Source organism: Echiichthys vipera, assembly GCF_963691815.1.
Source record: "Echiichthys vipera genome assembly, chromosome: 1".
Taxonomy (NCBI): Eukaryota; Metazoa; Chordata; class Actinopteri; order Perciformes; family Trachinidae; genus Echiichthys; species Echiichthys vipera.
In genome coordinates, this window is record NC_139826.1 from 19,975,976 (window position 1) to 20,003,369 (window position 27,394).

Below are 27,394 nucleotides of genomic sequence, written 5' to 3' on the forward strand. Positions count from 1 at the left end.
TGTGTGTGTGTGTACCATTTCTCTATTTTATATATTTGTTTACTATTCTCCTTATCTCCTTGTTATATATTATTCTTGATGATTTGGTAATGATGATGATTTTGGTCATATTTACTCATTTATTTATCCAATACTATATTATTTACAAAACAAACAAAACAAGAACAACTGCACTTTATCATGTGAATATGTATATATTTCTATTTCTATTTCTTCCCTTTTTTAAATTTAACTTTATTGCTTATTTTTGCTATTTTAAAAAAAATCTTTTAACTTATTTTATCTTATTTTGTAATATGTTTCTGCTTTGTAATATTCTGTTGCTGCTGTGACAAAAGAATGTCCCCGTCTGCGGGACATTAAAGTTTTTCTGATTCTGATTCTGATTCTGAATATTGTTCCCCTGATATCCGTGCACATTCAAATTCACAATTGAAATTAATTAACAGCGCCATATAAATAAAGTCTGACTGTTTGATTGGTTGGTTGATTGATATATTGATGCCAGTAAAGCCAACTTCACTTCATTTTATATAATTAAATTGACAGTGAGGTATTATCGAATCACCCCTTCACTTTCATTTACTTGTGGTCAAAAGTCCCTGAAGAAAAATTGTTGTGAAGAATCCAAAACACAAAAAAGTCTTTCTTTTCTTTCTTTTTTTATGTGTGTTAGGGGTTGAATGTATATATGTATTATACGTATATATATTAATATATAAGTATAAGGTATAGTATACATTACTTGCATTTTTGCTACATTATATTGTACTGGAAATAATGCTCTTTTTATTCTGCTGGCATGCATTTACATATTTAGTACATATTAGTTTTTTTCTAAAAATAATATGAAATTTATGATCAGCTTTTAAGATATGATATAGTTTGTAAATTAACCTGTGTATGAGTGTATAAAGTAAAAAAATTAACTTCTTTTAAAATGTTCAAAGATTTAGTTGCTATTTTTACTTAAGCATCAACATTATTCCTCCACCACTCTCATGTTTGTGTGTATCTGTGTGTTTCTCTTTCTGTGATGTAAGACTGCGCTGGTAAACACAAGTTGGGACAGTTCAAGAGTGGAACACCTGCGTCCCGGTGCCTCGGGCAGAAGAAATGTATTTAGATTAACTCAGCAATGACTCAGACGTTACTCAGAGTTGCTCCTGAGCTGCGAGGAGTTGGAATTGGAAGACATGGAAAAAGAAATGCAGCGTTGTAACTCATGTTGCAAGCATGTAATGCAATGTGCATGTGATTCTGAGGAAGTGTTAATGGTGGTGAGATATCATAGAATAAGAGGAATTCATCAGAAGTGCATCATCAGAGTTATAGTCCCAGTTTCACAGCTGTCACTTAAGAACGAAGCCTTGGGTCAGGAGAGATCAACCTTTAGGAAGCCACTTATGATCATCATGAAAAAAATGTGATATTTCTAATGCAGGTGTTTTGAAAAGGAAATCGATAAACAGACATTGATTGTATCGCTGCACTCTGTCCCATATTATGTATATGATTGTTTTCAAACCCCCTTTCTTTTCTTCCATCATAAACGAGAGGACTTCAAAGTGAGCACCAGAAAACATTTGCAAGATTATTTTATTCTAAACAGTAAACAATTCTTTATTAGCTTGTGGACTGTTTAGTTCATTGCATAAACCTGGGGGCTGTGGCGCACAGAATGGCATGTCATGAGGAGAGATAGGTTGTGTGATCACAATTTAGAAAAAATGTCAAACAATGCCAGTTCATTTTTGTTTATTTTGAAAATGTACTAAAATAAAACAAACTAGGACACATAAAGCAAACTCAATAAGGGTAGCTAACACCTGAATTCTAGTTGCTGATGAGTGTTGTTTCTTTTATTTGTTGTTGTGAACTACCGTTAAGCAGATAACTCCTGTGGTTTTGTCACATTTTGTACAAATCAACCATTTGATCTCACATCACAGCTCACTGCACCTCACCCTCAGTGTTAATCGCAGGGTGCATTGATGCTACACAACCCAGCTTTTCTGCATGGTACACGGGCTAAACTAAAACAAAATTGTCATTATTTTTAAGAGAGAACCACTGAATAAAAGCCATCCATCTTCAACCGCCTGTCGCTATCGGGGTCGCAGGGGGGCTGGAGCCGATCCCAGCTGACAGCGGGCCTGAGGCGGGGTACACTCTGGACAGGACGCCAGTCTATCACAGGGCACGTAGAGATATACAAATACATTCACATTACTCTAAAATGATTATTCAATTAGAGTAAGCAATCAACCTAACACTGTGGGACGAAGCCGGAGAACCCGGAGAGAACCCACACAGACACAGGGAGAACATGCAAACTCCACAAAGAAGGGCTCCAGCCCAGAATCGAACCTGGAACTCTCCTGCTGTGAGGTGACAGTGCTAATCATCACATCACCGTGCCCTCCTGAATGTAAGCCAGTCTTTCTCTATTCATTGTTTCCACACACATACACTCAAACATATTTATACACACTATAGCCACAAAAACACAACAAATAAAATATCTCATCGGATAAACAACCAACTAAGGAAGAGAAACTAAACTGTCATCTATGTAACAAACGCAAAATTATAAATCAAAGCAGTTCCTCAAGAATTCATGGAAAAATGTTTTTTTTCCTCTACATATGAATGAAGAGTAGTTCTGAATAACCTTAAATTTAATTTTTATTCACACACACACTGAATCAAAATTGTGTGTGTGTGTGTGTGTATGTGTTCCAGCACTATGTCGGATATGTGGTGAGTTTTTGTACGACAGAGACGGAGGTGGTCCTGTGGGGTGAATACCACATTCCTTCCTCTCATAGACTGTCGTTGTGGTCCTTTTACTCCTCTTCTTCGTCTTTCTCTTCCTGCTCCTCATGCCTTTCTTGTCTGTGTCAGACAATAAGAGAAGGAGACTCAGAGAGAGAGAGAGAGAAAATAATAATTATCTTCACAAACACAGAAACACACAGTTTTACTTACACAAACCCTTGATCCGTTTGTTATGTAGTGAATTTTATTGTACTTTTTAAAATTATTGTTCCTTCTAAACTTTCATGCCAATAAAGAATTTAAACTATGAGAGAGAACTGTTTGTTTTTCGCTGACACATATATATAGATATGATGCTGCAGGAAGTGGTAACATCATTTGCTATCATTTTCTTTCAGTAAATGACACACTACCCTGCCCAACCTCCCACACACACACACACACACACACACACACACACACACACACACACACACACACACACACACACACACACACACACACACACACACACACACACACACACACACACACACACACACACACACACACACACACACACACACACACACACACACACACACACACACACACACACACACACACACACACACACACACACACACACACACACACACACACACACACACACACACACACACACACACACACACACACACGCAAAGGCACGCACACAAACACACGCACACACACGCACACTCTTGACAGAGACCGTTGTGAGGGGAAGTGGAGCAGTGACTGATAACCACAATACGCTAACATAAACAGTTTTAATTTGAAGACATATGGTAAATGTATGACTTCATGAAATGGACAACTGTTGTGCATTCAACCTTTTCATGGTGCAAAAATCTGCATTGCTCAGCAAACTGCGTACCGTCTCTTGTAAATCAGGGAATTTCACATCACAGGTTTATAGAAAAAGAAAAATCCCTGCAAACAGTTGCAACCCCACCACTTTAAATCTTTTATTTTTACTGATCCGTGTAGGGAATATATATGTTAGCATTCTTATCTACTGGAGGATCATTATTGTTTTATCATTATTATAAGTTTTAATAATGACACACATAATCTCATTAAGATCTGTTCTGTAACATTTAATGTTCAAAAAACACTTATTTATCTCATACTGCTCATCTGAAATGCTCCATTTTAGAAGCTGTCTTTTTAAAGGACTTGTAATCGACATTCGGAGCATTAATACAGCAGCAACCAAGTATTTTCTATGTGAAGATATCGTGGAGTTAAATTACTCATTAAATCAATTGGAGTAATGGCGTCCTGAGCAGCGTTTCTCTGTTTTTTTTTTTGTAAGTCAGTCTGTCAATGTGTGCATGTGGTTATGAAAAAAGAATGTATTTCACATATTGGGGAACATCTGTGAGAGCCATCTGGAGGCAATCCCAGTCCCCCTTTTTTCAGTATTTCAAGTCTCAGCATCGTCATTGCAGCCGGGGAATGGCATTGTAGCGATCATTTGTAGAAGTCCTGACAACAGTATCTGAATACAGGCTGTGTGCATTTCTCTGTGGATTGAACATTTTTTGATACTTTTACAGTATTTATATAGCATCATTACCTACTTTATTATATATATATATATATATATATATATATATATATATATATATATAAATAAATAAATAAATAAATAAATAAATGAATATTTATTTATATATATATATATATATATTTAAATATTTATTAAGAAAGGCATGGAAAACTCCCTTTTTACAATATGGGACATTTAAAGTGATTTCATGTCCGTGCTCAGTATACTTCAAAACTGGCATTATGTGAATCGCAACCATCAGAACAGAAACCGCAGGTCAACTGTTTTTTCTTGGCACTTGATAAAAATTAACCTTACATAAACACGTTAGTGACATTGTCAGTTTACAGAGTTGGGCTTAGATATGCCAACATGAATATGAATGTATTCTGTATGAACTGTGAATCTGTACATGTTTTCTGTGTAAGGGTGGATTTTCCAGTAAGCCCTTTTAGTTTGCCAGCAGAGCTTACAAGAAAACAATTCACGACATTAGTTTCAAGTGCCTTGTGCTGAGCGGGTATGTCAATACACGTTTTGACAAGCATCAGAAGCGTTAGTGGGAGCATAAATGAAAGCAGGGATGGCAGGTTCTCATGCATGCATTGCATTGCAATAGTCTCCTTTGCATGAAGAAGTCATAAAAAATGTTTTGTTACGGACTGCAATTTACGTCACAATTAATATTTTGTCTTGCATGCTGTGTGTGTGTTTGTGTGTGTGTGTGTGTGTGTGTGTGTGTGTGTGTGTGTGTGTGTGTGTGTGTGTGTGTGTGTGTGTGTGTGTGTGTGTGTGTGTGTGTGTGTGGGGGGGGGGGGAGTTTGTATGGAGGAGGTATGTTTGTGTTAAGTATTTGATGAAAACTGCCGTCTTGAACTTTGTCACACATTTCTGTTTAGCTGCAAAAACTACTGTAAGTCAGGCTCAATGCAAAAAAAGAGACAATGATCTGTTTCACATATTGGACTAATGAAAACAAATATGGGTGGAGACGGTATCTACCCAATAGATCAGACATACTGCATGTGTTTGGATCTGTGGAGGGAATGTGCCAGCCATTTATCTGGAGGATCATTATATCATGCAGGAAAGATGCAGGACACATCTATGGGAGACCAACAATATAAAGACCTAATTGACGAACGGATGTAAACTGAAATACCTTTTATAGACCATTTCACAGTTGTAAACACTCCACAGTAAATGTGTCCCAGTTTATTTCATTGTAAGGAAGTTAAGATGACCAAGGCTGTTGCCTAGCAATGGAATTCCATGAAAAGGGTCTATGGGAGGTCATCACATGAACAGTCATTTTAATAGATTATTTGGTTTTAATAGACAGTTTTAGACATTTCTTAGTCATTTAATATACTGTGAGGTTCCTAAACACATCTGAGCCCCAAACTTAGATAATTTTAGCCTTTTACTTCAGAACCAACAGTCATTAAATCAACTTGATCTGCTTCTTATATAAAGATATACCAGAGAAAAATACAGATGACCCATTTAATACAGATTCACTTTACAAGTAATAAAAAAAAAAGCTCATGTTGTGACGAGCGTATTACTTCATTGATTTATTATCATTACATACAATATCTGCTGTGCATAAAACAAGATGATGCTGTGATTCCTCAGAGACAGGAAGAAAACACACTGGTTAAATTGAATAAAGCTGGCATCATGCAGATTATTATAACTCATAAACCAACACAATTAAATTCACAGGAACAGTCGTTTCTGATGATTTTTATGACAAGCATCTCATTTTCAGGGCGCAACAATCTGCCAGTAGGTCAACTCTACTGTCTGTAACTCTGGCTGCCCATTGTTATCACCATGGTTACACTAACCCTGGTAAGAGTAGGACATAACCTTTATTTTAACCATCAGACATAAAGCAGCTGAAGAAACATTTCAGTGTGCTAAAGTGCTTTACACAGAATAAAAGCTCATTCAATGTCAGTGTTTCCCCTACCATTATATTAGGGGGGCGGGGGTGCCGTTGGTTAATTGACTTTCAATTAACTTGGAGGTCAAGTTAATTTAATTAAATTGTATTTTCTGAATAGCGTCAGATCACAACAGGAGTCATTTAAGGATCCCTTTCCTATAGAACATCTCTATACCTTGTCCTATTAGTAAACAAACTAAACAGCCATATGTTATTCATCTTATTTGCACGACAGCATGTAAATTCTGTCTCCACATGGTTGCGTGTTTACAATTCTCAGAAAGCATTGGAGATTCACTTGTTCAAAGATCATTTGTTAAATTGTTGAACTGAAATTCTTTCTTTATTTTGTTGTGCTTGAAACCGAAAAGTGATTTTTGATTTAACTTTGATTTAACTTTCCGTTAGGGAACATTATTTGAACCTTTTGGACAATTATTTAAAAAGAGCGTAATAATAATGGTCATAATTGTGTTCTGTCTGGTGATTTTTACACGCCATCCCCCCACACTGTAAACCTAGGGGAAACACTGAAAACCAATAGAATAAGTATGAATCAAACTACAGTCACAGAGAATAGAATAAAATAAAACAAAAAAAGGAAATAAAAATGTTATGTACATATCTGTCACAAGGATGTCAGCAGACTGTCTTAGTCCAAGCAGGAAAGGGAGCATCTGACATATTAGCGAACGGTTTCTTCACACAGCTCTGGTTAGGAAGCATAAACAGAGAAACACAGGTTTGGGTGAATTCCCATTCAATTCAAAGTGTTAAAAAGATTTCATCAAGCATTCTCAACTATTTCTCAGCAACATTAGAAAGACATTTTCATATTCATTTTGAAGAGTTTATTTTAATTTAAAGCAAATTGACCACACATTTTACTTCAAAGAGAAGAGCACTTCTCAAAGAGCAAAGATCGTCTTCAAAAGAGCACAATAAAAATGTGACACTGAATTTGAAACAGCACATTTTAATTTCTGCATCCATTATTGATTTACCTTGTGTGCCCCTAAAATTTCTGGTTGCACCCCTAAAATTTTCAATTTTCAGTTGGGGGCCACAGTGCTCCTAGTGAAAACAGTCTAGAGCCCTGATTGTATTCTTCTGTTCAGGAATTATTTTTTATGCTTCTGCTATTAATATTTCCAATGTCGCAGATGAGAGAATGCCCAATTTATTTTCATGTTAAGTAGCCTGTGTAATATTTAGATATTTTCTATTCAGAATATGTTTGATGTGCTACCAAAATGTTATTCCCTGCCCTCAAGTGAGTGATTAAGGAAAATGAATTGCATCTTTTCTTTATACCATAAGGAAGATAGCATTTTATGTTACTTATACCCTTTTCAAAGTTGTTAACAAACATTCTAAATGTGTGCAGGTTTGATTCCTGTTGCAGTGAATGTGAACGACTTCAGCTGACAGGAAGTTAAGGACCAAGGCTGTTACCTCGTAATGGAATTCCAATAAAAAGATCTATACAGTTAACCTACTCAGAGGGGTGCCGCGTCGCGTCCATGCCCCATGTGTTTTGTGAAAGCATGCCCACTGCACACAAAAGTGAAAGCACTAATGCAAATAAGTCACTCTGCCATCCAGTTTCTCTCATCATTGGGAGTATCCATTAAAAGGTGGTGAATTTAAACTGACTGGTTCTTTTTTATTTACCTGAAACTTTTATTGAACAACAAGTCAGTCAGCGAACAGCGGCATCCTTCAGTTGTTTGCAGACATCTTTGCTTTGAGGGAGTTGATTTTGAGAGGGAGCAGGCCGACCATTTCCGTACTCAGCTCCAGCTCTGTCTCGGCAGCGGCTCCGGCCCCAGGGTGAGCCTCACAGTACTGCACCACGTATCTAGACAACAGGTGGAGGGTGAAAGTGATGACAATATACAGACAATCAACATGACATGGCTGGGAGCACGTAGACCGTAAAGCACACCTTATGCTTCTACATCAACATCAACCTATGGCTGTCGTACAATAGATTCTTGCTGTTGAGAGCACATCTTTTAACATGCAACCCAGAAAGTTGAAAGTCTGGATGTAACACGATAGATATATCTTCTTACTTGTAGTTTTCCAGAGACTTGTCGAGGTTTTCCAGCTGAGCAGAAGGCGAAGAGCTGATCAGCCGGCTGTAGAGTCGGGCCAATCTGAAGCGGGCCACCAGAGCCGGTCTTAGCACCTCCTCTTCCAGGTGCTCTGGAGGTTTCCCCTCTGGAGAACACAGAGAGTCTAGGAACATCTGGAAGTATCTGGGGAAGAGCACAGAGTATTTCAAATCATTCAAATTGAAATAATGTAGATGCCCAGACAGACAAAGACACACACTCACTTGGCAGAGGCAGAGCAGAGATGGTTGAATTTCTTAATGGTGTGGTTATCTAAAGACTGTGTATCAGCCTGTCTGTTGGCCAGCGTCAGTTTCAGGTCCATCATTTCATTGTAGATCTCAGCCAACTCAAACATCATCTGTCTGCGAATCATTAGATAGTACCGCGAGTTCAAGTCTGTAGAGAAACAGAGAGTCAGATTTAATAATGTCACCTTGTATAGACGTTTGCTTTTTTTTCTATTTTATAAAAATGCTCAAAGTTAAAAAAAAAAACATCTCAGGAACACAGTTAGCACAGTACCATTGCAGACTGACTCTAGCATGTCAGCTCTGCGTTTGTGCATTTTGCAGCGCCGCTCCAGATCCTCTTCAAAGAAAGCTAGGGCCCGGAACAGAGCGCTGTGATCCTGCAAGATCTCTATGTGGTCTGTCACATAGCCGTCCATCTGAAAATACTCCTTGGCCTGCAAGAGTGGGTGAAAGGATGGAGACAGTTTTCCATATTTCGCAATAGAATCTATACATTGTGGGTTTTAACGATTGGGGATCTTTTTCAAATGTATACCTATGGGGCTGAAGTAAAAGGATGAAGGACTCCTCATCAGATCTTTTTCCTAACCAATAACCTGGTTTTGTGCTCCTGACAATTTTCTCTAATTGGCCTTCAAATTAAATTAGATTTAATAGTCAGTAATCTGCTGGTATGATAACTTCCAATAACCCAGCTACATAGGATTGAACTGTGCTCCACTGCTGTGTGTGCATGTGTGTGTCAGATTAATTAAGACACTCTTATTCAAGTAAACAGAGTCTGTCCAACCCAGTGTGTGTGTGTGTGTGTGTGTGTGTGTGTGTGTGTGTGTGTGTGTGTGTGTGTACCTGTGTGACATAATTCTGTCCCACTAGAAATACAGCTCTGGCCTCAGTGAAGTCCAGCGGTAACGAACAGCACACCTGAAACACAGAAAGCTGAGTTTGATCTTATCTGCTACAGTGGGTTGAGTATTTAATTGCAGAATGATGATAAAGTATTTACTGTTTGATTATGGATACGGAGTGATAGAATCAGATGGAAATCTTGTATTAAAAGAGAAGCAGTTCTTCTACTGAAATTTTGATAACTAGTAGCAGTTACAGCGGGGCAGCTGAGCCACAGCAGGGCAGCTGTGGCTCAGCCGTCAGAGGTAGAGTGGGTCGTCCTCCATTTGAGAGGATGGAAGGTTCGATCCCTGGATCCTCCAGGTCCCCATGTCGAAGTGTCCTCACTTCGACATGCGGACACTAAACCTCGAATTGCTCCTCGTGCTGCGCATGGGTTTGTGGATGGTTAGATTATGGTATGTAGGTGTCCACTGTGCGAATGGGTGAAAGTGCCTCGAGTAGTCAGAAGACTAAAAAGGCGCATATAAGTACAAGTCCATTAACCAGTATAACACGGTCCGTAACATTAATAATTAGAACAAAAAACACCATTAGTAGTACTAGCAGTATCATCAGACACAGCATAAAGACCTTCTCTTCCAGGCTAGCAATGGAGTCGAATGTGTCTTCAGAGCCAAACAGCAGCGCACTCTTCCTGCCCTTCTCTTCCGCCTCCTCCCCATGTCTCCTCGCTCTCTTCAACTCATCTTGACGATCAGTATCCAGCTCCCCAATGCTGTCCTGTTCACCAACACACATTGAAGAATAATGTAAAAAGACACACTTAATATAATTATGCAGAGCTCATCTCAGAGACCAACAGGAAGTTAGACAGGAAAAAACACCGATATACAGTTAGCCATAACAAAAACAAAGTTAAGTTTCAGTGATTATCCTTAAAATCGCTTTATTTAAGCATCATCTTTGGTGCTATATTTTTTGGTGCAAACTTCTTTCTCCTTGGGCTGTCCACTGATAAAGCTGATGATTTGTGGCTGCTCTTCCCTTTAGCCACAGTGGCCATCCCTGTTTATATGAGAGGTAAGGACTTGAGTACCTCTAGCAGCTTCTTAGAGTCCTGCAGGAGGTTGAGACTGTATTTGATCCAACATCTTGAAATATCTGCTCTCTTCTGCCTGAGCTGCTCCCTGCGCTCATTCTCTGTCTCACCTGGGGCAGACAGGAGAAAAAGATGTTAAGATATGTCGTAAATAATGATGGATAAACCAGGGTGAAGTGAGAGGGAGTGAGGGAGGGAAGGAGTCAGAGAGGATGGTAGGGAATAACTGAGGAAGATCACTACACAGTTGTGTTTGCTCCTACATGACTAATTTAAGTCGGTAGTTCTAAACAACTACAAAGAAAATTGCCACATGAAAGGCTTATTTTGATGTGTATATTAATTAAAGACTTAGATACTTACTCTCCTGGGCTGCGGCCTCAGAAGGAACCTCTCCTGCCAAACCTGATATGACAGTAGCTGCTGAGAGACAATGTCTGCCTTCCATGTATCGACCCTAGAAACAAAAATTTACGCAATTTACAACGAAAGTTCTTGCCATGCAACCAAAATTATTTGACTCTGTGTAAAGACTCTGAAAAATCAAATAAAAAAAATGTGTAAAAGCAAGGCGCAACATATTTCTTTAGAGGTTAAACCACTATGGATGACACGCTCAATCCATTGAGATGTGAGGTTTTAAATCAACTGATTTCTATCAATAAGTGCCCTACCTTAGTGATGTAATACTGTGATAGTGTTGCAGCGTTCAGAGCCCACTCCACTGGATTGAACTGGTTTAACTTTAACTGTCTCTGCAGGGTGCTGTGGCAGTAGTTGGCAGCACGTTCCGTTTCACCTGGGAGACAAAGCACTAGTTATTAAAACCATCATCATGTAAAGCAAGACATTAACATAACAAGACTATGCTTCATTATATTCACATAGGTAAATATGAATCTAGTTCAAAAGAGGACTTCAGAAATGTCTTGAAGATTGATGGATATGGTGCAACTTCAAAAGACTACTCATTAGAGATAATAGTTCTTTATATCTGTTTAAAAACTATTGAGTCATTTTACATATGTTTTAAAATATTTCATATACACAGACCAATACATACAATGCTGTATTTCCTTGACTGAAACAAGATCAGACTCACCTAGGTTTTTATAGACTTGAGCAAGGTAGTAAATAGTATGAGTGTAGGCCAGCTCAAACCTGAGAAAGGTGAGTTCAAGTAAGAGTGAAAGGGAGAACGCATATAAGAAGAAGGTAGAGCATAACAGAAAAAGATGAAAATCCAACTCAGGGTTTGATGATTGAACATATCAGAAATTTTGGGACGATAGTATCAAAATAAACAGGCAGGAAGTCTGGCCTTCTGTATGGGGATGTTGGAGATAACAAGTTACCTCTTGGTCCTTTCCTGATGAGTCAGCTGGTTCTCCTCAGTAGTGAAGTATTCCATCATATCAGTGGGTGGACTCCCGTCCTGAAAAACACAACAACCATAGCTCCATAATGTGGTCCTCCTGCTGTTTCAAGAAACCAATACTCGTCCATCAATTTGTCTTTTGACTACGGGTATCAACACAGTTACAGAAAGTGAAACACATTATGACTAACAATAAGGCTGCATACTTAATTGTTCCCTTTTTGCTACCTCGTACACTGTATTCACATTCAATCTTAATTTGAGGGTAGGACTAGAGTTAGCATAATATGAAAAAAAAAAAACTTATCAGAGAATGTAGAAAAATACAATATCAATAGCAAAATACAATTATAATACTGAGAGACATATGACACTCCATCTGTTGATGGTGAGGCAAATTGACGATTAATTAGTGTGCAAAATCTCAATTTACTTCTCACTATGGTGTAGGCTGCCTAGTGTTTACCGTGACAGCCAGATTACAGGCGACTTGAGACAATGAAGACGCTAGATAATCTGGCAGACATAGACAGCAGTGATGGTTTTCTTCTGCGTAAGTCTCTCCTGCCCTGTCATCTATCAGTCAATGTAGCAGCTTCAAATTAACATTCACACAGGGAACCAGCCTTACCTCCTTCATATAACATTGGTATATGTTTTCTGCTGTTTCAAGGAATCCCTGAGCCGTCTCCGTCTCATCCCGACCTGCCCACAGGATACCCAACTGGTTCTGTTGGCACAACAGACAATACATTAATAATAAACAACAACAACAATACATTCTATTTGTATAACAATCAAAGACACTTTACATAATGCAATACAAACAAGTACACTTAAACAAGAAGCAGAGCAATACATGATTGTTTAAACTTGATTATTGACTCTTTACAAGGCTTCATCATGAACTTGGTGGATCTTATGGACTGTGGATCGTGCCAATAATTATAAGAACACTAATGGATGTAAAAAGGGGAATGGCTGTGACTTACAAACTGTTTTCGCACAGGCCTTCGTCGCTCCTACGTTTTGTTTTTTAACTATTGTGTGCACCATAAAAAAGCTGTGTATCTAGGCTTTAGCCCTCGCTATTAGGCCCAGTTTGTATATGCAACTCAATTTAATACACTATTTGCAGTCTCTCTTTCAGCTAAGGGGTCTTCAGCCTAAAAAAAAAAAGGTTTAATACCCTGGTTTTCGTTAACTGACAGCTAACGGACAGTTGTCTTTGTACCGCTGTCATTTTTAAAGGGATGTTAACGTCAACGTTACCCTGACATGGATAAACAGCGACACATTCTCCGACGACGCTCTGCATCTCTGCAGCAGTTTCATGCAGTTCATCAGATGCTCCTGTCCGGCTGACAGCTCCTCTGTGTCCACATGGTTCACGCCCAGATAGTACTCCACAGCCCCGAGTTTAGCGGCCCGCAGTCCGGCTGGCGAGTCTCCGCATAAGCCCCGACTGAACACGTCCTCCCTCTGCCCGTCCACCGGCGGCTCCGTCGGCCGCTGCTCGCCACTCTCTACGCCGCTCTCCTCTTCACCTTCGCCGGCCTCGAAACTCTTAAGCGAGCAGTATATCTCCCTGAGGAGCTCCCTGGCCTTGTATTTGGAGCGGAACGGGTCATTTTCAGGGTCGTTTCGCGACTCTACCGCAGTGAGGTTCTGGGCGTTGGTGAATTTGTCACAAACGGCTCTCCACTCATCACTGCTCACGGACGCCATGTTGGTCTTCTTCTCTGCCCAAACTGGATGCTGCTCCACAGCTGGGCTCGCTTTATTTCATTACTGCCACCGCTTGGAAGCAGTTAGCAACTGCAACGATGATGAGCCACAACAGCATCTTTGAATGGACTGTTATAGAGCGAAGGAGGTATGGGACAAACTCAAAGTGTACGGGATAAACTTTAAGTTGTCCTATAAATCTATTATGTACTGCATCCTTGAAAAGAGCCACACATCAGAACAAAAAGAACTGTTACAGCTGATCATCTGCATCGTGGGTATGAAACTATGGAAAACCTGATGCATAATGATCCTCCACCAGACTGTAATAGGTGCTCACTGAGCTCCGGAGGAGACGAGCTGTGGACACGAACCAGCTCCTTCCATAGAGCTCCTTGAACCTGGAGCCACTTTAAAAAACAAACAAAAAAACCTCATGGACTTAAGCACTTTCTACTGTCTTTGCACAATTTGCACATGCTTTTTCTCTCTCTGTGATATGTACTGTATGTTCCCTCTTTTGATTGTATATAACTTGTAAAATTTTTTTTAAAAGAAGTAGTTAGCTCATTTATTTCAATGCCAATTTATCGTACTATAAAAAACTACATTTTTTTTATTGATTACACACATTTTCTGCATGTCTAAACCCAAAATGCTAAACTCTAAACATTTCGAGCAAAAGCAAAAACTGCCTTCAAAAACATTGTTTTTCCATCAAAATGAGTAGGTTCATGCTTTTTATGTTGTCAGTGATACACTGTAAAACAAATTGAGACAAACAATTAAAAAAAACTGTATTTACATCACTGCATTTCTCCCAAAACAACAAACAATTATCACAAAAATTTAATTTGAGCTTAAATTATTTTTAATAGAATCCATAATACTTGTACTACTTTTAGTAAAAAAAAATTTACTCAATGGAGTCTTTAAAAAAACTTTGTAACATACTACTTATTTCTTATACTATTATTTAAGTACATTATCTCAAATACTATTTCCAACACTGGTTTTAATAATTTTAATTAGTTCCCATTTGTTTAATGCTAAGTAAAATACATGTTTAATATATATAGCTCTCAGCTATTGTTTTCACTTCAAGCTTGGGTGTATTCATAATAACCATTCATTTCCTGTTCATCCGTTTTGTATTTCCTTTGTTGTTAGGGTTCATTTAACAAGGGACTTAGGTTGCGGTGCCATGTGGCGAGTGTAAATAAAGAGCAGTGACCTCCTTGACATTACTCCGGTGAAATATGAAATTGCAAAAGTTACCTAATCAGAAAACATCGAAGCAGGACTTTGAGACGTACAAGAATCAAATTAAAACGGCAATTGCAAAGCTGAACTTCATGAAAAACAATCTTTGCAAGAAAATCAATTACTCACGGAATTGTTTTCAAGTTGGTTTATTTGAACAAACCCAGAGAATCAATTACCGATAATTAATCAAGGACAAATAATGTGAACTATACAGTGACAATAAATTAATGTGAATGACATATGACAACAACACACACTACATGTTTGGTCAGCACTGACAGAAGCAGTTATTTATTATAGGGTTCGGAATAAAACCATGCCAAATAGGATCCTCACACACACTGTTCTCATCTTGCTCCAGAACATAAAAAACAAAAAGCTTAGCTCTCTGTGTGTCCACTTTGTTTAAATAAAGGTTAATGAATGAAAGTCCCTATGCTTAGCATGGTGTGGACATATTTGCACAATCTGACCTCAGGCTAAGTTCTCTAAGAAATATCATTCGTATTTCAATTACTAAGCAGTTAAGAAAGTAATAAAATATATAACTATGGTGAAATATGACACTGTGTTTGATGACTGGTTAATAATGATTTCTTTAGCCTATTTTAAAAGTGTGAGAAGGCCAGTTTTCAAGGCAGCTAACTGTCAGACTGGTTAGCTGAGTGTACATTCACCCACATTATATTTTGTGTCAAAGTGACTAAAACTGTACGAGGATGATCAGTTATGGTAACATCAGGTTAAAAAGGGTGCCACAGTTTCAATAATTAGACATGATGTTTAGATGTATAACTATTGGTGTCCAGGTTTAGGCGGTTGTTGAGCAGCATGGTCAACGTTTTACATCTGCTTCACTCTGCCACTAAGACTTCATCTTCTTCTCCATGCTGTAATGACACAGAAACAGAGTGAATACAATGCTCAGGGTTCACACTCTTTTCTAGAGATCATTTTCCAGGACCATCTCAGTGATGATCTAGCTCGTATGAGACAGGAATTTCACTATACACTCGTATGTTCCTCTCTGTGGAAGTCTGATTTAAAAGATGTGCGGTCCATGGATAAAATCATCTTTTATATTCTTATAAACTATGACAAATAAATTAAAGAATAATATTAATATTAAAAACTACGACAGTTACCAGCCAGCACTGACTAATATTTACATTTGGAGGATAATGTAACATGCACCTTTTTTCAGAGTTTCAGCCACTTAAGTTGTTATGTCATCCTACCTGCTACCATGTGACGTGACTTGAGGGTGTGTTCACAGTTTTCCCACAACAACACTGTCTGTTCAAAAATATTCTCGTCCATAAACAATCATCTAAACATTAATATGATCCTGAACATAATTTTTTCACAATTTCGGATGGCAATGTGATCTGTTTTGAAGAGCTACGACAGATAGCCTGGTAGTCCATTCCCATCTAAAAGAACATAGGAGAATGTTGAAGCAATTTTCCAGGACATCTTGATTTTTCTCTCGTTTTCCATGACTGGAAAATTGGGTAATTGTTTTCCAGGTTTTTCAGGACATGTGGGAACCCTGAATTTATCCCATGACCTTCATTTAAAAGACTGTATCAGTTATTGTCAACCTAACCATAACATATTATTATTATAAATCTCCCCATCATATCAAGGCATGTCACTCTGAGATTCACTCTAATAACTTTGCTCTTTATCATAACTCTTCAGTTAAGCCATTAATGAAATGGTGAACGGCGTCAAAAAGACACGGTCGCAAAATAAAGACCAGGTTGAAACTAACTGTAAAGACACTACTATATTGGGTCGTTATCATCACAAATAACTAGCGAAAAAGAAAAGGATGAAATAAACCTGAGCGCACAAGCTTCATGACAGAGAAAATTATTTACATAGTAGTCTGCTAAGCCACCTACAAAACATCCCTTATATTTCTTAAGCCTTGCAAAGATGCTGAAGTGGTGGAAACAGGAAGTCATTGTGATTGTTATTTGTGTACGGAGAGCTAATTGAAAATACCATCACATAAAGCTACCGTTTTTGAGGAAATATGGACGAGAAGTTTCAAAAAATGTTGTCCAACAGCGTTTCATCACACAGGATCCGTGTACACTGGCAACAGAAAATCACAGCATAAAATATTGCTTACTTGTATTTGATGAGGCGACCTCCCTGGACTAGCTGTGCGCCCTCATTGGTCAAATGGCAGGCAAACAGTAGCCAGTTGCGTGGCTGCACCTTGTAGGCGAACCTCATGAAGAGCAGTGAATAGCAGGACAGAGCTGAGAGGAGGGAGACAACACACAGGTTTATTACAGCATTGTCTTCTTAGAAACCACTTACTGATGGACACTTCTTGCTACTGCTCAAACAGAAAATATCCAAAGGGACCTAACAAGAATGGCAGCTGTAGTTTACTTCTCTTATTTCTAAGCAACCATGAGATAAAGGATAAATTGCAGACCTAACCCTAACAAACTTAACTAGAAAAGGATAGCGGTATTGTGTGTGTTCCCTGTATGCGTAAATCCAGGTTTATCAGTACATACATGTGACTGTGTATCTTACCGAAGGTCATCCTGCCGCTGATAATCTCAGGGCTCTTCTTCATATCTGTGAGGGCGGCTATAGGAAGACCCCAGTTTGCTACAGGACCCCAGAAATGCTGTGCAGATAAAAGTGACAAAATGTAGTCTGGACCATTAGACTCGTCTCTTGGACATTTATCTTTAGCTGGTTGTACAGTAGAACAGAACTATAAAATAACTTTCATGGGATTACTACATAGTAAAAAAGCTATTGTGGATCCCATTAATAAAAGTACTGATGACAGAACAACGTAACATTAAAGATTTGAAAACCATGGACCAATATTAAGTACAAGACAAAGGTAGACATAAACCAGTAGGTGGCGAGGAGTCGAGACACAGATAAGTAACAGACATAATGACAGACAGAAAGGAGGAGTACTTACCGTGCTGTTGAACAGGATTTTTTTCAGAACCACATAGAAGAGAAAAATAACATAAATACAGATAAGTCATACTGATAATATGTGCTAGATGACAAAAGAGCTGCTGCTGCCTAAAACAGGTCATGGGTCTGTTTCAGGCCTGATGAATTCACAAATGACAAGAGAACCATTTAAAACGCCTTGGTCCTGCAGGGAGTACAATCATTGACCTTATTTCCACATTACTAAATGAGAATATTATGAATGAGGTAACATTCTATTACATGAATGAAAATACGGAGCTGCATGAACAGCTAACTGTCTACAAAAGCGTTCATAACACAAGCTAAAGGTACATTTATCGATCAATTTACTCAATGGCCAAACACACCATCCAAAAAACAACCTTTTTTTGTCTGAAAGCCAAAGACACAACAGAGTTGGTGCCGAAGTGCCTTACCCACACGTACACTGCATTTATTTGACTTTATACTAGATTTTATAAAGACGTTTTCAGACAAAATTCTTCAAAAGAATAACCCAGAGATAATCATCAATATGTAAACAAAGATCAACTCTTGCATCACTGCATCCTTATTTAGTCTTTACATTTCAAGCATGCTGCTAATCTGTGGAAAATGCACACACCACTAGGGAATCATGCAGTGGTGGAAAGTAACTTAGAGAATTTAATCACATTTGATAAACTTGTATGTTACTTGAGTGTTTCCCATTTCATGCAACTTTATATTTCTATTCTATATGATACGATGCAGTATTATTCTACCATTCTGCCGTAGTATACACAATATCTAAAACTTAATCCAGATTTAACTACATTAAAATTCTTATACATGTTTTGGAGATAAAACAGAATAATATGCTATAATGATAAAACACTTTGAAAGAAGCTATTTTGCATAATGAGAACGCTACTTTTACCATTTTGCTGTTAATACTTTTACTTGAGTTACATTTTGAATCAGGTCTTTTACTTGTGATGGACTATTTTCAAGCTGTGGTATTGAAAGTTTTTATTAAGTAAAGGATTTGAAAACTTCTTCCACCATGTGCATCATGTAGCCTCCACCTAAACCAACGTCTTTACAAAGTGTCAAAACGTAATAAAAGGTAGTAGTATTAGTATAAGTGTGTCAGATTTGAGACAGTGCAGTTTAATGCTGTTGTCAGAGCCTCTCACAATTCACGTATATCTTATTAATAAGTGGTCATTAATATATTATAAATTATAATTATTATATACTATAAATAATGATATACTACAAGTTAAGGAGTAGGGTGGGATTAAATAAATTGTACTTTTCCCCACTCATTTTCGAATATGTATATATACGTATGTTTTTGTATTTGTAATTCTTTTTATTTCTGTGTCTGCCTGCAATGTTAGGATCATTTTAGCTTTCTTTTTTATAGTCTTAATTTTATTTACATATTCTAAATACCCATTTCAATCATGTTACGAGCCATTTTTAAGGTCTGTTGTTTGTTTGTTTGTTTGTTTGTTTGTTTATAGAACTGACAACATATCCCTCCCATGTAGTTGAGTTAGAAATGTCTTTTAAAGACGAGTTCACCCAGTCTTCTCCCCATTTACAGCCGCATGCATGAACGGTAGAAACAGCTGAAGTTACGTGTTAACGTTAGAGCAACATTGTCCTTGAAGAGCAGCAGAGGACCGAGAGAAGCCAGTGGAACAGACAGAATTACATTAGCGTTAGACAGAAGACACATTAGCTAACATTAGCTAACGCAGCCGAACTGTAAGTTAATATCGACAGCCACCTGGCTAACGTCACTTTAGCATTCGTGCTAATCGAAAATCTTACATACCTCATCAAATAATCCCTGAAGTCTTTGCTTTTCAGGTGGTCAATAGCTTTCCGTGCGATCGTCCCTGCCATGGTTTTAACGCCGGGCTGGTGTCTGTTTTTGACTAAGGAGTGAACTGTTTCTGTGTTGAAGGGCGACTGAAAACTCAGCTCAGAGGACGACCGGGCCAATTTACGACCATAACATTGGCGCTTTACGACACTGTCGCAATTACGCAGCGCGACTTCAGTTGGCCGTCTGTCTGGTCTGTAGGTCTGCAGCATAGATATATAAACATAGACATACAAACAAAAATGGGAGGGCGTACCTAAAGCGCCGCCATCTTGGAACAGGGCTAGCAGAGGCGGCGTGCATCAACATACAAAGAAATCTCAAAGTCGAATTGTTCATTGAATTTTGGACCGATTTACAGACGTATTGATTTTTTTTAAAAACGTCACAGATGTAGCTATGCTACAAGATGCTTGGATATTAAAAAAATTCTGGTTTTACTGCCAAATACAAATTCTACTTAATGTTATAAGCAGATGAGCTTCTGACAGAAGATTTGTGAAGGCAGCAGACATAGAGACAACACATCCTATGGCTACAATAATTATGGTAAATGGTAAATGGACTTGTTATATAGCAATACTATTATATATATATATGTTATTATAATAACAATAATAATGATTGTGATATAATTATAATAGTAACAATAATAACATCATATTAATATAATAATAATAATAATAAGTAATACTATAACCATAAGAATAGTAATAACACACACACACTGTGTATATATATATATATATATATATATATATATATATATATATATATATATATATATATATATATATATATTATACTATTATTCTACTACTATTATTTTGTATGTCAAAGCTGGTAAAGTGATAAAAAAGTATTTCAGTGAAACTTTTCAACATGATTGAAGAATATGAATTACAAAAAAAAACTCTAGCTTTATTATTTAATTTTTTGATGCTAGTATGTTTTTGTTTTGTTATATATTTTTTTCACCTTTGTAAGGACCTTGTTTTTTTTATAATTCTGTGAAGAATTTGAATCCATACTGTTAGATTACTGTATATGGATTGTGCTAATAAAAAACAACAAAAAACATGGGCGTTCATATAGTAGAATTCAATGTGTACATGGATTCATTGACCCAGAAAAGGTGCGCGCACATTGAAATATCTTAATCATTTATTTTCTGTGGCCCCTGTTTGACCTATTGTGACTATTGTTGTCATTGTTTATTTATGTTTAAATTTGTTTTGGTTTCTTATATATACTTAATTTGATATATTTGATATATATTGATTAGCTATATTTTTGATATGTATTATTTGCACACTGGTCTTATTTGTATGAATATCTATTGTCTGTCTGCTTGTTCTTTATCTGAAATAAAGATTTCTGAAAAAATAACATTTTTAAAAAGGTCTTTAGTGGGAAATAAGATAACATTAGATTAAAAATGACCTGCATACTGTATCAATAAGATAAAGGTTGTAAAACCTGAAGAAAGGGGTCCATCCTGAACAAAGAGCTACTGTGATGTGCAGAATGGCACCACTGTTGCCAAATCCATTCATTTCAAGCAGGGTTTGGATTCATTTAGATTGGGGATTTGAAATTTGGTCTAAATGTAGCCTAAATCTTTCAAACACTGAAGGATGTGTGTGTGTGTGTGTGTGTGCGGGCGTCCGTCCGTGCATGCGTGCGTGTGTGTGTGTGTGTGTGTGTGTGTGTGTGTGTGTGTGTGTATGTGTGTGTGCGCTCTTATGTTTAAACTGAACAATAATGCAATGCTATACAGAAGCTCTGTAATACCTTTTTTAATGCAGGGTTTGTCCATATTACATTTTTACAGAGACACATTGTTGGACACAAAAGCTCTACAACTTACATTTGTACAACTACAAATGTCTTTGTTTTTTCTTTTTTTTTGATAAAGCAAACCCAGAGAATCTAGCTCTGATCTTGGAGGAGCTGGAGAAACATCCACTGCATATTAAAACTCACCCTAGAACTCACACACAGATAAATACACATATCGTTACAGTAACATACCCTCATCAAAGTAAAAGTAAACTTTATTATTTAATTTTTTACATTAATGCTTCCTTAAAAAACATTGACAAGAAAATGAAAACTGTTATTGTACAAAATTTACCATAAAAGTCCAGTTTCTCAAAACTAAAAACACGGACAATACAAAGTGTAATGAATGCAGAGGTGTTCTGAGGCCTGGTATAAAAAAAAAGATAACGCACAAGGCAGAGGTGAAGAGCAACACACGAAGCACAGCAGCATTTCCTCCTGAATCTGCTGTTTTAATCCACTTTGTAATCATATGTATTTTTCAAGTTTTAACCTTTTTTGAATTAATTCGCCAGCCTTAATGTTTTTTTATGTCTGCTTGGACCAAGATTGAAATATTTTTATTAAACTTTATATATTACAGTATAAAAATAGACAAAGTAACCGATACCATTATTTTTTAAATGTAGTTTAATGTTCTGAATATTATTGACTTGATTTTAATGTCCACCATTAGGCCGCACTTCTGAATAGTTCTTGACCAACTGGGAGATCCTGACGACTTTAATGTCTGCTGGTATCTGATCATAGTCTGACCACAGGAACTCTGGAGACAGCACCTTGGTAGGTTTGTTGTACAGCAGGTACCTGCATGACAGAGAGACAGATGAGCTATGTACATTCTGTATCTGTCTGTCTAATACTGTAGATAAGACACAATTTGTCCTCCTTAACAAGAAGAGAAACTTAACATAGTCTAATCAATGAAAATGTTTGAAGAAAAGAGAGGGTAGATAGAAAAGACTGTAAATAGACAGACAATGAGGATATGAGCAGGTTAGAGTCTCATTAAATATGTACATTAATAAAAAAGACCACACTAATCACTGAAAATGAGGGAATGAATTGTGACTCTGTACTTGTTGAGGTGACTTTCTTCCTGCCACACAGCTTCGATCTTATTCTTGGCATCCTCTTCCGACTGCATGTAGCAGTAGCTGATGAAATAAAAAGGAAGAACTCTGAGAAACGCTGTTGCTGGAGTTAAGATTTGTTTTGGAAATAATACATTTTATAACAAAACTTTAAAGCCAAAAACCTATAGGACGCTTGCACAATGGTCACTTAGGAGGCAAACGTTCAGGAAAAGACAGAAAATGTTTTTTTTCTTTTTTTTAATATTTGTATTTTTGCCAAAGGATTTGTTTGTATTAATGAGCAAAGGTTTTTACACATCCAGTATCTTAATCTTAGTATCTCGCTCTGTTCAACCATTACTATCTTTATAGGCTGTCATTTAATTAGAAATAGCATGAACATGACTTAAACTATAATTTGGTATTGGTTACTTGACAAGCTTGTACATGTCCTCCAGGTATCCCCCCCAGACAGCAGCAGTGTAATAGTAGTCTCCTTCATCAAGAGGAATGAAGGCCTTGGATTCAGGTCGGCGCTCATACGGAAACTGATCCCTTTTTGTATTCTGCAGGAATAAAGGAAGAAACATGAGTAGATCAAATAAAACAGGGATTCATAATGGTGAGAACGAGCTATAGCTGATATGATAATAGGTTAATTCCAAAAATAAAAGTATAACACATAGTCTGGTATAATAGGTGAATCAATGAAAATATACAATGTAAGCTTTATAAATTGAGATTTCCTTGTCTTTTTTATTATAAAACAGGTCGAAATGCTATGTAAGTACTGCGGAAGTATCAAAACACTCAATCCATAGAAAGATGCACACAGTGTGTAAAGACATAAAACCAAGGCCTGTGAAAGGAGGCTGAGTCACCAAAAAAAAAAAAAGCTGAGCTTTGGGGTAAGACACGTTCAGTAAAATCTGGTCTGGAACCACAGAGAGGCTCAACATAGGGCCGTTGACTGCTTTCACTGAGGCGTCCGGACATTTGTTGTTTCTTTAGCCGGAAACAATGACCAATCATAGCAGACTGGTTTTTTTTTTAGAGAAGGGGGTCTTAAATAGACAGGCGCTAAAGCGGAGCATTTCAGACAGTGGGTGAATATAGGTATACACAGACATAAAAAAGTATGTATTTTTTGAACATTAAAGCATGTAAACATGTTCTAATAGAAACATAAACCACAACTACTGTATGAACTCTAACTGAAGTTAGATATAAAAATAAGGAAAGTAACTTGAGAAGAATAAACTGTAGGAAAAAGAGCGTAACCTTGTAGTAGCCACGGTGGAGCACAGCAGAAAGCTGACTGAGAGACTCGGCTCCAAAGCGGTTGCGGAAGACACTGTCAATGTCCATCATGTAAAGATAGTCTGCTTCATTACGGATCTGAAAACATTACAGTGAGACTGAATGCACTATGGAGAGACTCAGTTGGATGATAAATAAATAATATTTCTAAGAACATTATTTGATATTTATGCATCTCTATGAGAAATTTGAGCTGTTTATGATTTTCTTTGTAAGAGCTACAGTATATATGATGCCTAATGAGTAAAGATTGAGCAGTGAAGATTTTAAAACATTAGTTACTGTAACCAGATGTGAAAGCCATTAGCTTTCATGCTGTGTTCACTTCTTACCTGCTTGTTAATGGTGATGCTGGCCCATTTCATCCTGCCAAGTACTACTTCCTGCCATCGGTTGGCACTAGGTATGGTGACAACTTTAATATTCCGACCCTTACCCAGATCAATCTGATAAACACAGACAGATAGACAGATACTATGTGTTTACATTTTACTTTTATTTTTGGATTTGGTCTTTCAGAGGAATTGTTAACAATAAGAAAACACCTATACTTATGCTTTACAGTGGCTTCATCTGTCTTGGAGTTTTCTGGATCACAACTTAAACAAAAAATGTATTGATCTAAAATAATAATCTTATGTTCAACTAAGTTCAAGGCAGTACATTAGCTTAGTCTATGACATCCTCTAACATTCCTGTTCAGGTGAACCATATTACATTTTGCATTATTGTGTGTTGCAACCGCTGTCCGGGGTGCTGATCCTTGGACCTTTCACTATTTAGGTAAAGGCTGCCAAACAAGATGTACATGTTTTGTCAAACAAATGCAGCTGATTCAAGTGTCCTGAACAAAATCCGAATACACCATCCAATTTTTGCCTGTGCTGACTTCGTAAATCTCTCCCTTACATTCATAATGTGAATTTCCCCCCATCTTCCAGGGGTTGTTGCCATGTATTGTACAGGGGTGTTACTAAAAACTTTAATAATACTGTATCGGGTGTGTCAGTTCCTGACTGGCTTCCTATTGCTCACTGGCATGGTTAACTGGGACATCAATCCTATCAATCACACCTTTCACAAGTGACTAAAAAACTCCTTCCTGACACACTAAAAGCCAAATGATTGGATAGTACTACTAGTACTTAAGTACAAAGAGAATATGAATGTTATTTTGTGTTGAGCTCTGTAGCAGTTCTATGCACAAAACTAATTTTAAAAATAAAATCAAAACAACTCACTTTGGGGACATCTTGTTCATTGTCTGTGAAGATGTAGTAAGTCACCCTAAAGTCAACAAGAAAGTACTTTTCACCCGACTCGAGGAAGCCCTTCAAGAAACGTGTGTACCTGTTTGGATGGAAACGAGCAAGCCAAAAGGGTTATCAGTTATAAGACAGTGACAAATCATACGTATAATACAAAGGATACGGTTAAGGTTTCGGTATGAAGCAGTGGGTCAGGTCAAACCTCACTCCCATAATAATCCTGTGAGAATATCCCGTGTACCTACTTGCCAACTGCAAAGACCACCACAGCAACTCTTGGGTCCATTTTCTTATAGATTTCATCGATAACCACTGGATCAAAGGTCCCCTCCCAAACCAGAGGAGCGTTCCAGTTTGTCACTGAGTTCACATCAGTGCGTCTGGGGAGAACAAATCAATTGTGGATTCAAACAAATGTATTTATTTAGCAATTTGCAGGTCTTAGCCCAGTTACTTAATCAGTTGTTCTGCAAGATGATCTTTGTGGCATATGCACAGCTCACTAAAACAATCTAATGTGACTTCACTGATGTACATGGACACTATTCTGATAAAAAGTTTGTACATTTTCCACAGAAAAATACTGTACGTTTTTGACAGCTTACCCAATCTGTGTGCTTGGCTGAGCATATTTAAGTCTGGAAAAAAAGAGCAAACATTAAATCTAATTTGTCTTTACTATTACAAAGAGGAGATGCAGGGTTAATACAGAACATAAGGATAACAGTAAAGAAAATGCATAAAGTAATACAACAAAGACAGACATCGAATCACACCAGCCCCAACGCCAAAACGGATGGTCCCCTTCTATTTCCTCACTCCTACTTCCTGTGCACTTTCTTAGACCACACCCATATTTGAACTCAGTCTTCCTTTTTACCTCAGTTACACACCTGTACATTTCCATGACTGTATCTGGTACTGTTGTGACGCTATTGTGATGACAAAATCTGGCCACAGGCAGACAGACATATAAACACATAGCAGAGTACTCAAAACCACCTCTGTGGTCGTTCCTGCTGGGTGTCACCAGGACCACATCTTGCCATCGCTGGAAATTAAACAAAACCAAATCTAAGCATGCGTTAAGCAACAGATGCACCGAAGCAGGTTGCATGCATTTTACAGGGACGTTTTTGTTGTGAGGCAAATGCGCTACCCAATAAAATTTGAATCTGCTGCGTGCACTGCTGTATGCTAAAATACAGGGAGACAGATCAAACCAGCAGCCGAGGTGTAGTAAGTTTTACGATGTAACAGCAAAAACTAGCAAGGCTGGAAAACATATGGTTCTCCTTCTTTATGTTGTGTGTCATCTTATACTTTTATGACCAAATGAAGCTCCTTACAGCATGTATTATCTGTTTAAAGAGCAGGAGAGATTGTGTAAATATTTTACAACAGGGCGAGGATGTGAATCGGAGTCATAGCAAGTGTAAAAGGGAATCTGTATTTGAACCAGCTGTCCCTCTCTGTTGGGGAAAAGAAAAGTGGATTCTCACCCAGTTTGCATTTTCAGGTCTCCGATCTTCCAATTGTTGTCTGGGCAAAATCTTAAAAGGGAAACACACATTATTTATTAAGAATATGACAGGATTGTACTAGTAAAATGTATTATAGAATAATGAGAAGGGTGTGAAAACTCCCGGGACTGTTGGACAGTGGCAGGATTAACAGAGTACCTACCAAAGTGTGCATTTTAATTTAGAAAGATTTACATTAACTCCAGCCATATTTCCATTGTGACTAGTGGGTGTTCCCCATTCTTCGCCAGTCCGGTGGGTTTAACTGATTTACTGAAAGGTTATTTTCATGCATTACCTGATGGATGAGATGTTATGTCCTGAGTAGATATACATGGCCCTGTGAAGACACACAGATACCAGTTAACCAGTAACAGCCAATAAAAAGGAATGGGAGTTACAAGCTTTCCTCATGAGCAAATAGGTCAATAACTTTATTTGTTGTGTATTACATTACAATATTGTATTGTTTGACTCGCCTGATACACTATTACTGCATTTTGTT

General features: G+C 37.6%; 3 protein-coding genes across 3 annotated transcripts; all 3 read right to left on the reverse strand.

Annotated features, from left to right (window-relative positions):
- Positions 1–5,791: 5,791 nt before the first annotated feature.
- On the reverse strand, positions 5,792–13,748 carry kifbp (kinesin family binding protein). Its single transcript, XM_083911534.1, has 14 exons — positions 13,287–13,748; positions 12,646–12,744; positions 11,992–12,071; positions 11,739–11,797; positions 11,311–11,435; positions 11,000–11,093; positions 10,634–10,746; positions 10,168–10,317; positions 9,535–9,609; positions 8,957–9,119; positions 8,656–8,830; positions 8,390–8,575; positions 7,986–8,172; positions 5,792–7,022 (listed from the first exon to the last, which is right to left on the reverse strand). Exons 1-13 carry the CDS (start codon positions 13,740–13,742, stop codon positions 8,034–8,036), a joined length of 1,914 nt encoding a protein of 637 aa, XP_083767660.1. The 5' UTR covers positions 13,743–13,748; the 3' UTR covers positions 5,792–7,022; positions 7,986–8,033.
- A 1,390-nt stretch (positions 13,749–15,138) lies between these two features.
- mpc1 (mitochondrial pyruvate carrier 1) lies at positions 15,139–19,976 on the reverse strand. Its single transcript, XM_083929798.1, has 4 exons — positions 19,803–19,976; positions 17,571–17,667; positions 17,152–17,284; positions 15,139–15,898 (listed from the first exon to the last, which is right to left on the reverse strand). Exons 1-4 carry the CDS (start codon positions 19,875–19,877, stop codon positions 15,874–15,876), a joined length of 330 nt encoding a protein of 109 aa, XP_083785924.1. The 5' UTR covers positions 19,878–19,976; the 3' UTR covers positions 15,139–15,873.
- A 2,385-nt stretch (positions 19,977–22,361) lies between these two features.
- On the reverse strand, positions 22,362–27,225 carry LOC310951694 (globoside alpha-1,3-N-acetylgalactosaminyltransferase 1-like; the record flags this gene model as incomplete). The annotated part of the gene is made up of 10 exons (XM_083920056.1): positions 22,362–22,509; positions 22,782–22,859; positions 23,211–23,344; positions 24,060–24,176; positions 24,431–24,544; positions 25,340–25,448; positions 25,612–25,746; positions 25,972–26,004; positions 26,869–26,919; positions 27,188–27,225. 10 exons carry the CDS (start codon positions 27,223–27,225, stop codon positions 22,362–22,364), a joined length of 957 nt encoding a protein of 318 aa, XP_083776182.1.
- Positions 27,226–27,394: the final 169 nt, after the last annotated feature.

Coding starts and splice junctions, on each gene's coding strand:
- kifbp (XM_083911534.1), bottom strand. CDS start 13,742: ATGGCGTCCGTGAGCAGTGATGAGTGGAGAGCCGTTTGTGACAAATTC. Junction 11,798..11,991: donor CATCAGGAAAGGACCAAGAG/GTAACTTGTTAT, acceptor CACCTTTCTCAG/GTTTGAGCTGGCCTACACTC. Junction 8,173..8,389: donor AAGTCTCTGGAAAACTACAA/GTAAGAAGATAT, acceptor CCTGTTGTCTAG/ATACGTGGTGCAGTACTGTG.
- mpc1 (XM_083929798.1), bottom strand. CDS start 19,877: ATGGCAGGGACGATCGCACGGAAAGCTATTGACCACCTGAAAAGCAAA. Junction 17,285..17,570: donor CAGCGGCAGGATGACCTTCG/GTAAGATACACA, acceptor CCCTCCTCTCAG/CTCTGTCCTGCTATTCACTG. Junction 15,899..17,151: donor GGTCGCCTCATCAAATACAA/GTAAGCAATATT, acceptor GTGTCATTACAG/CATGGAGAAGAAGATGAAGT.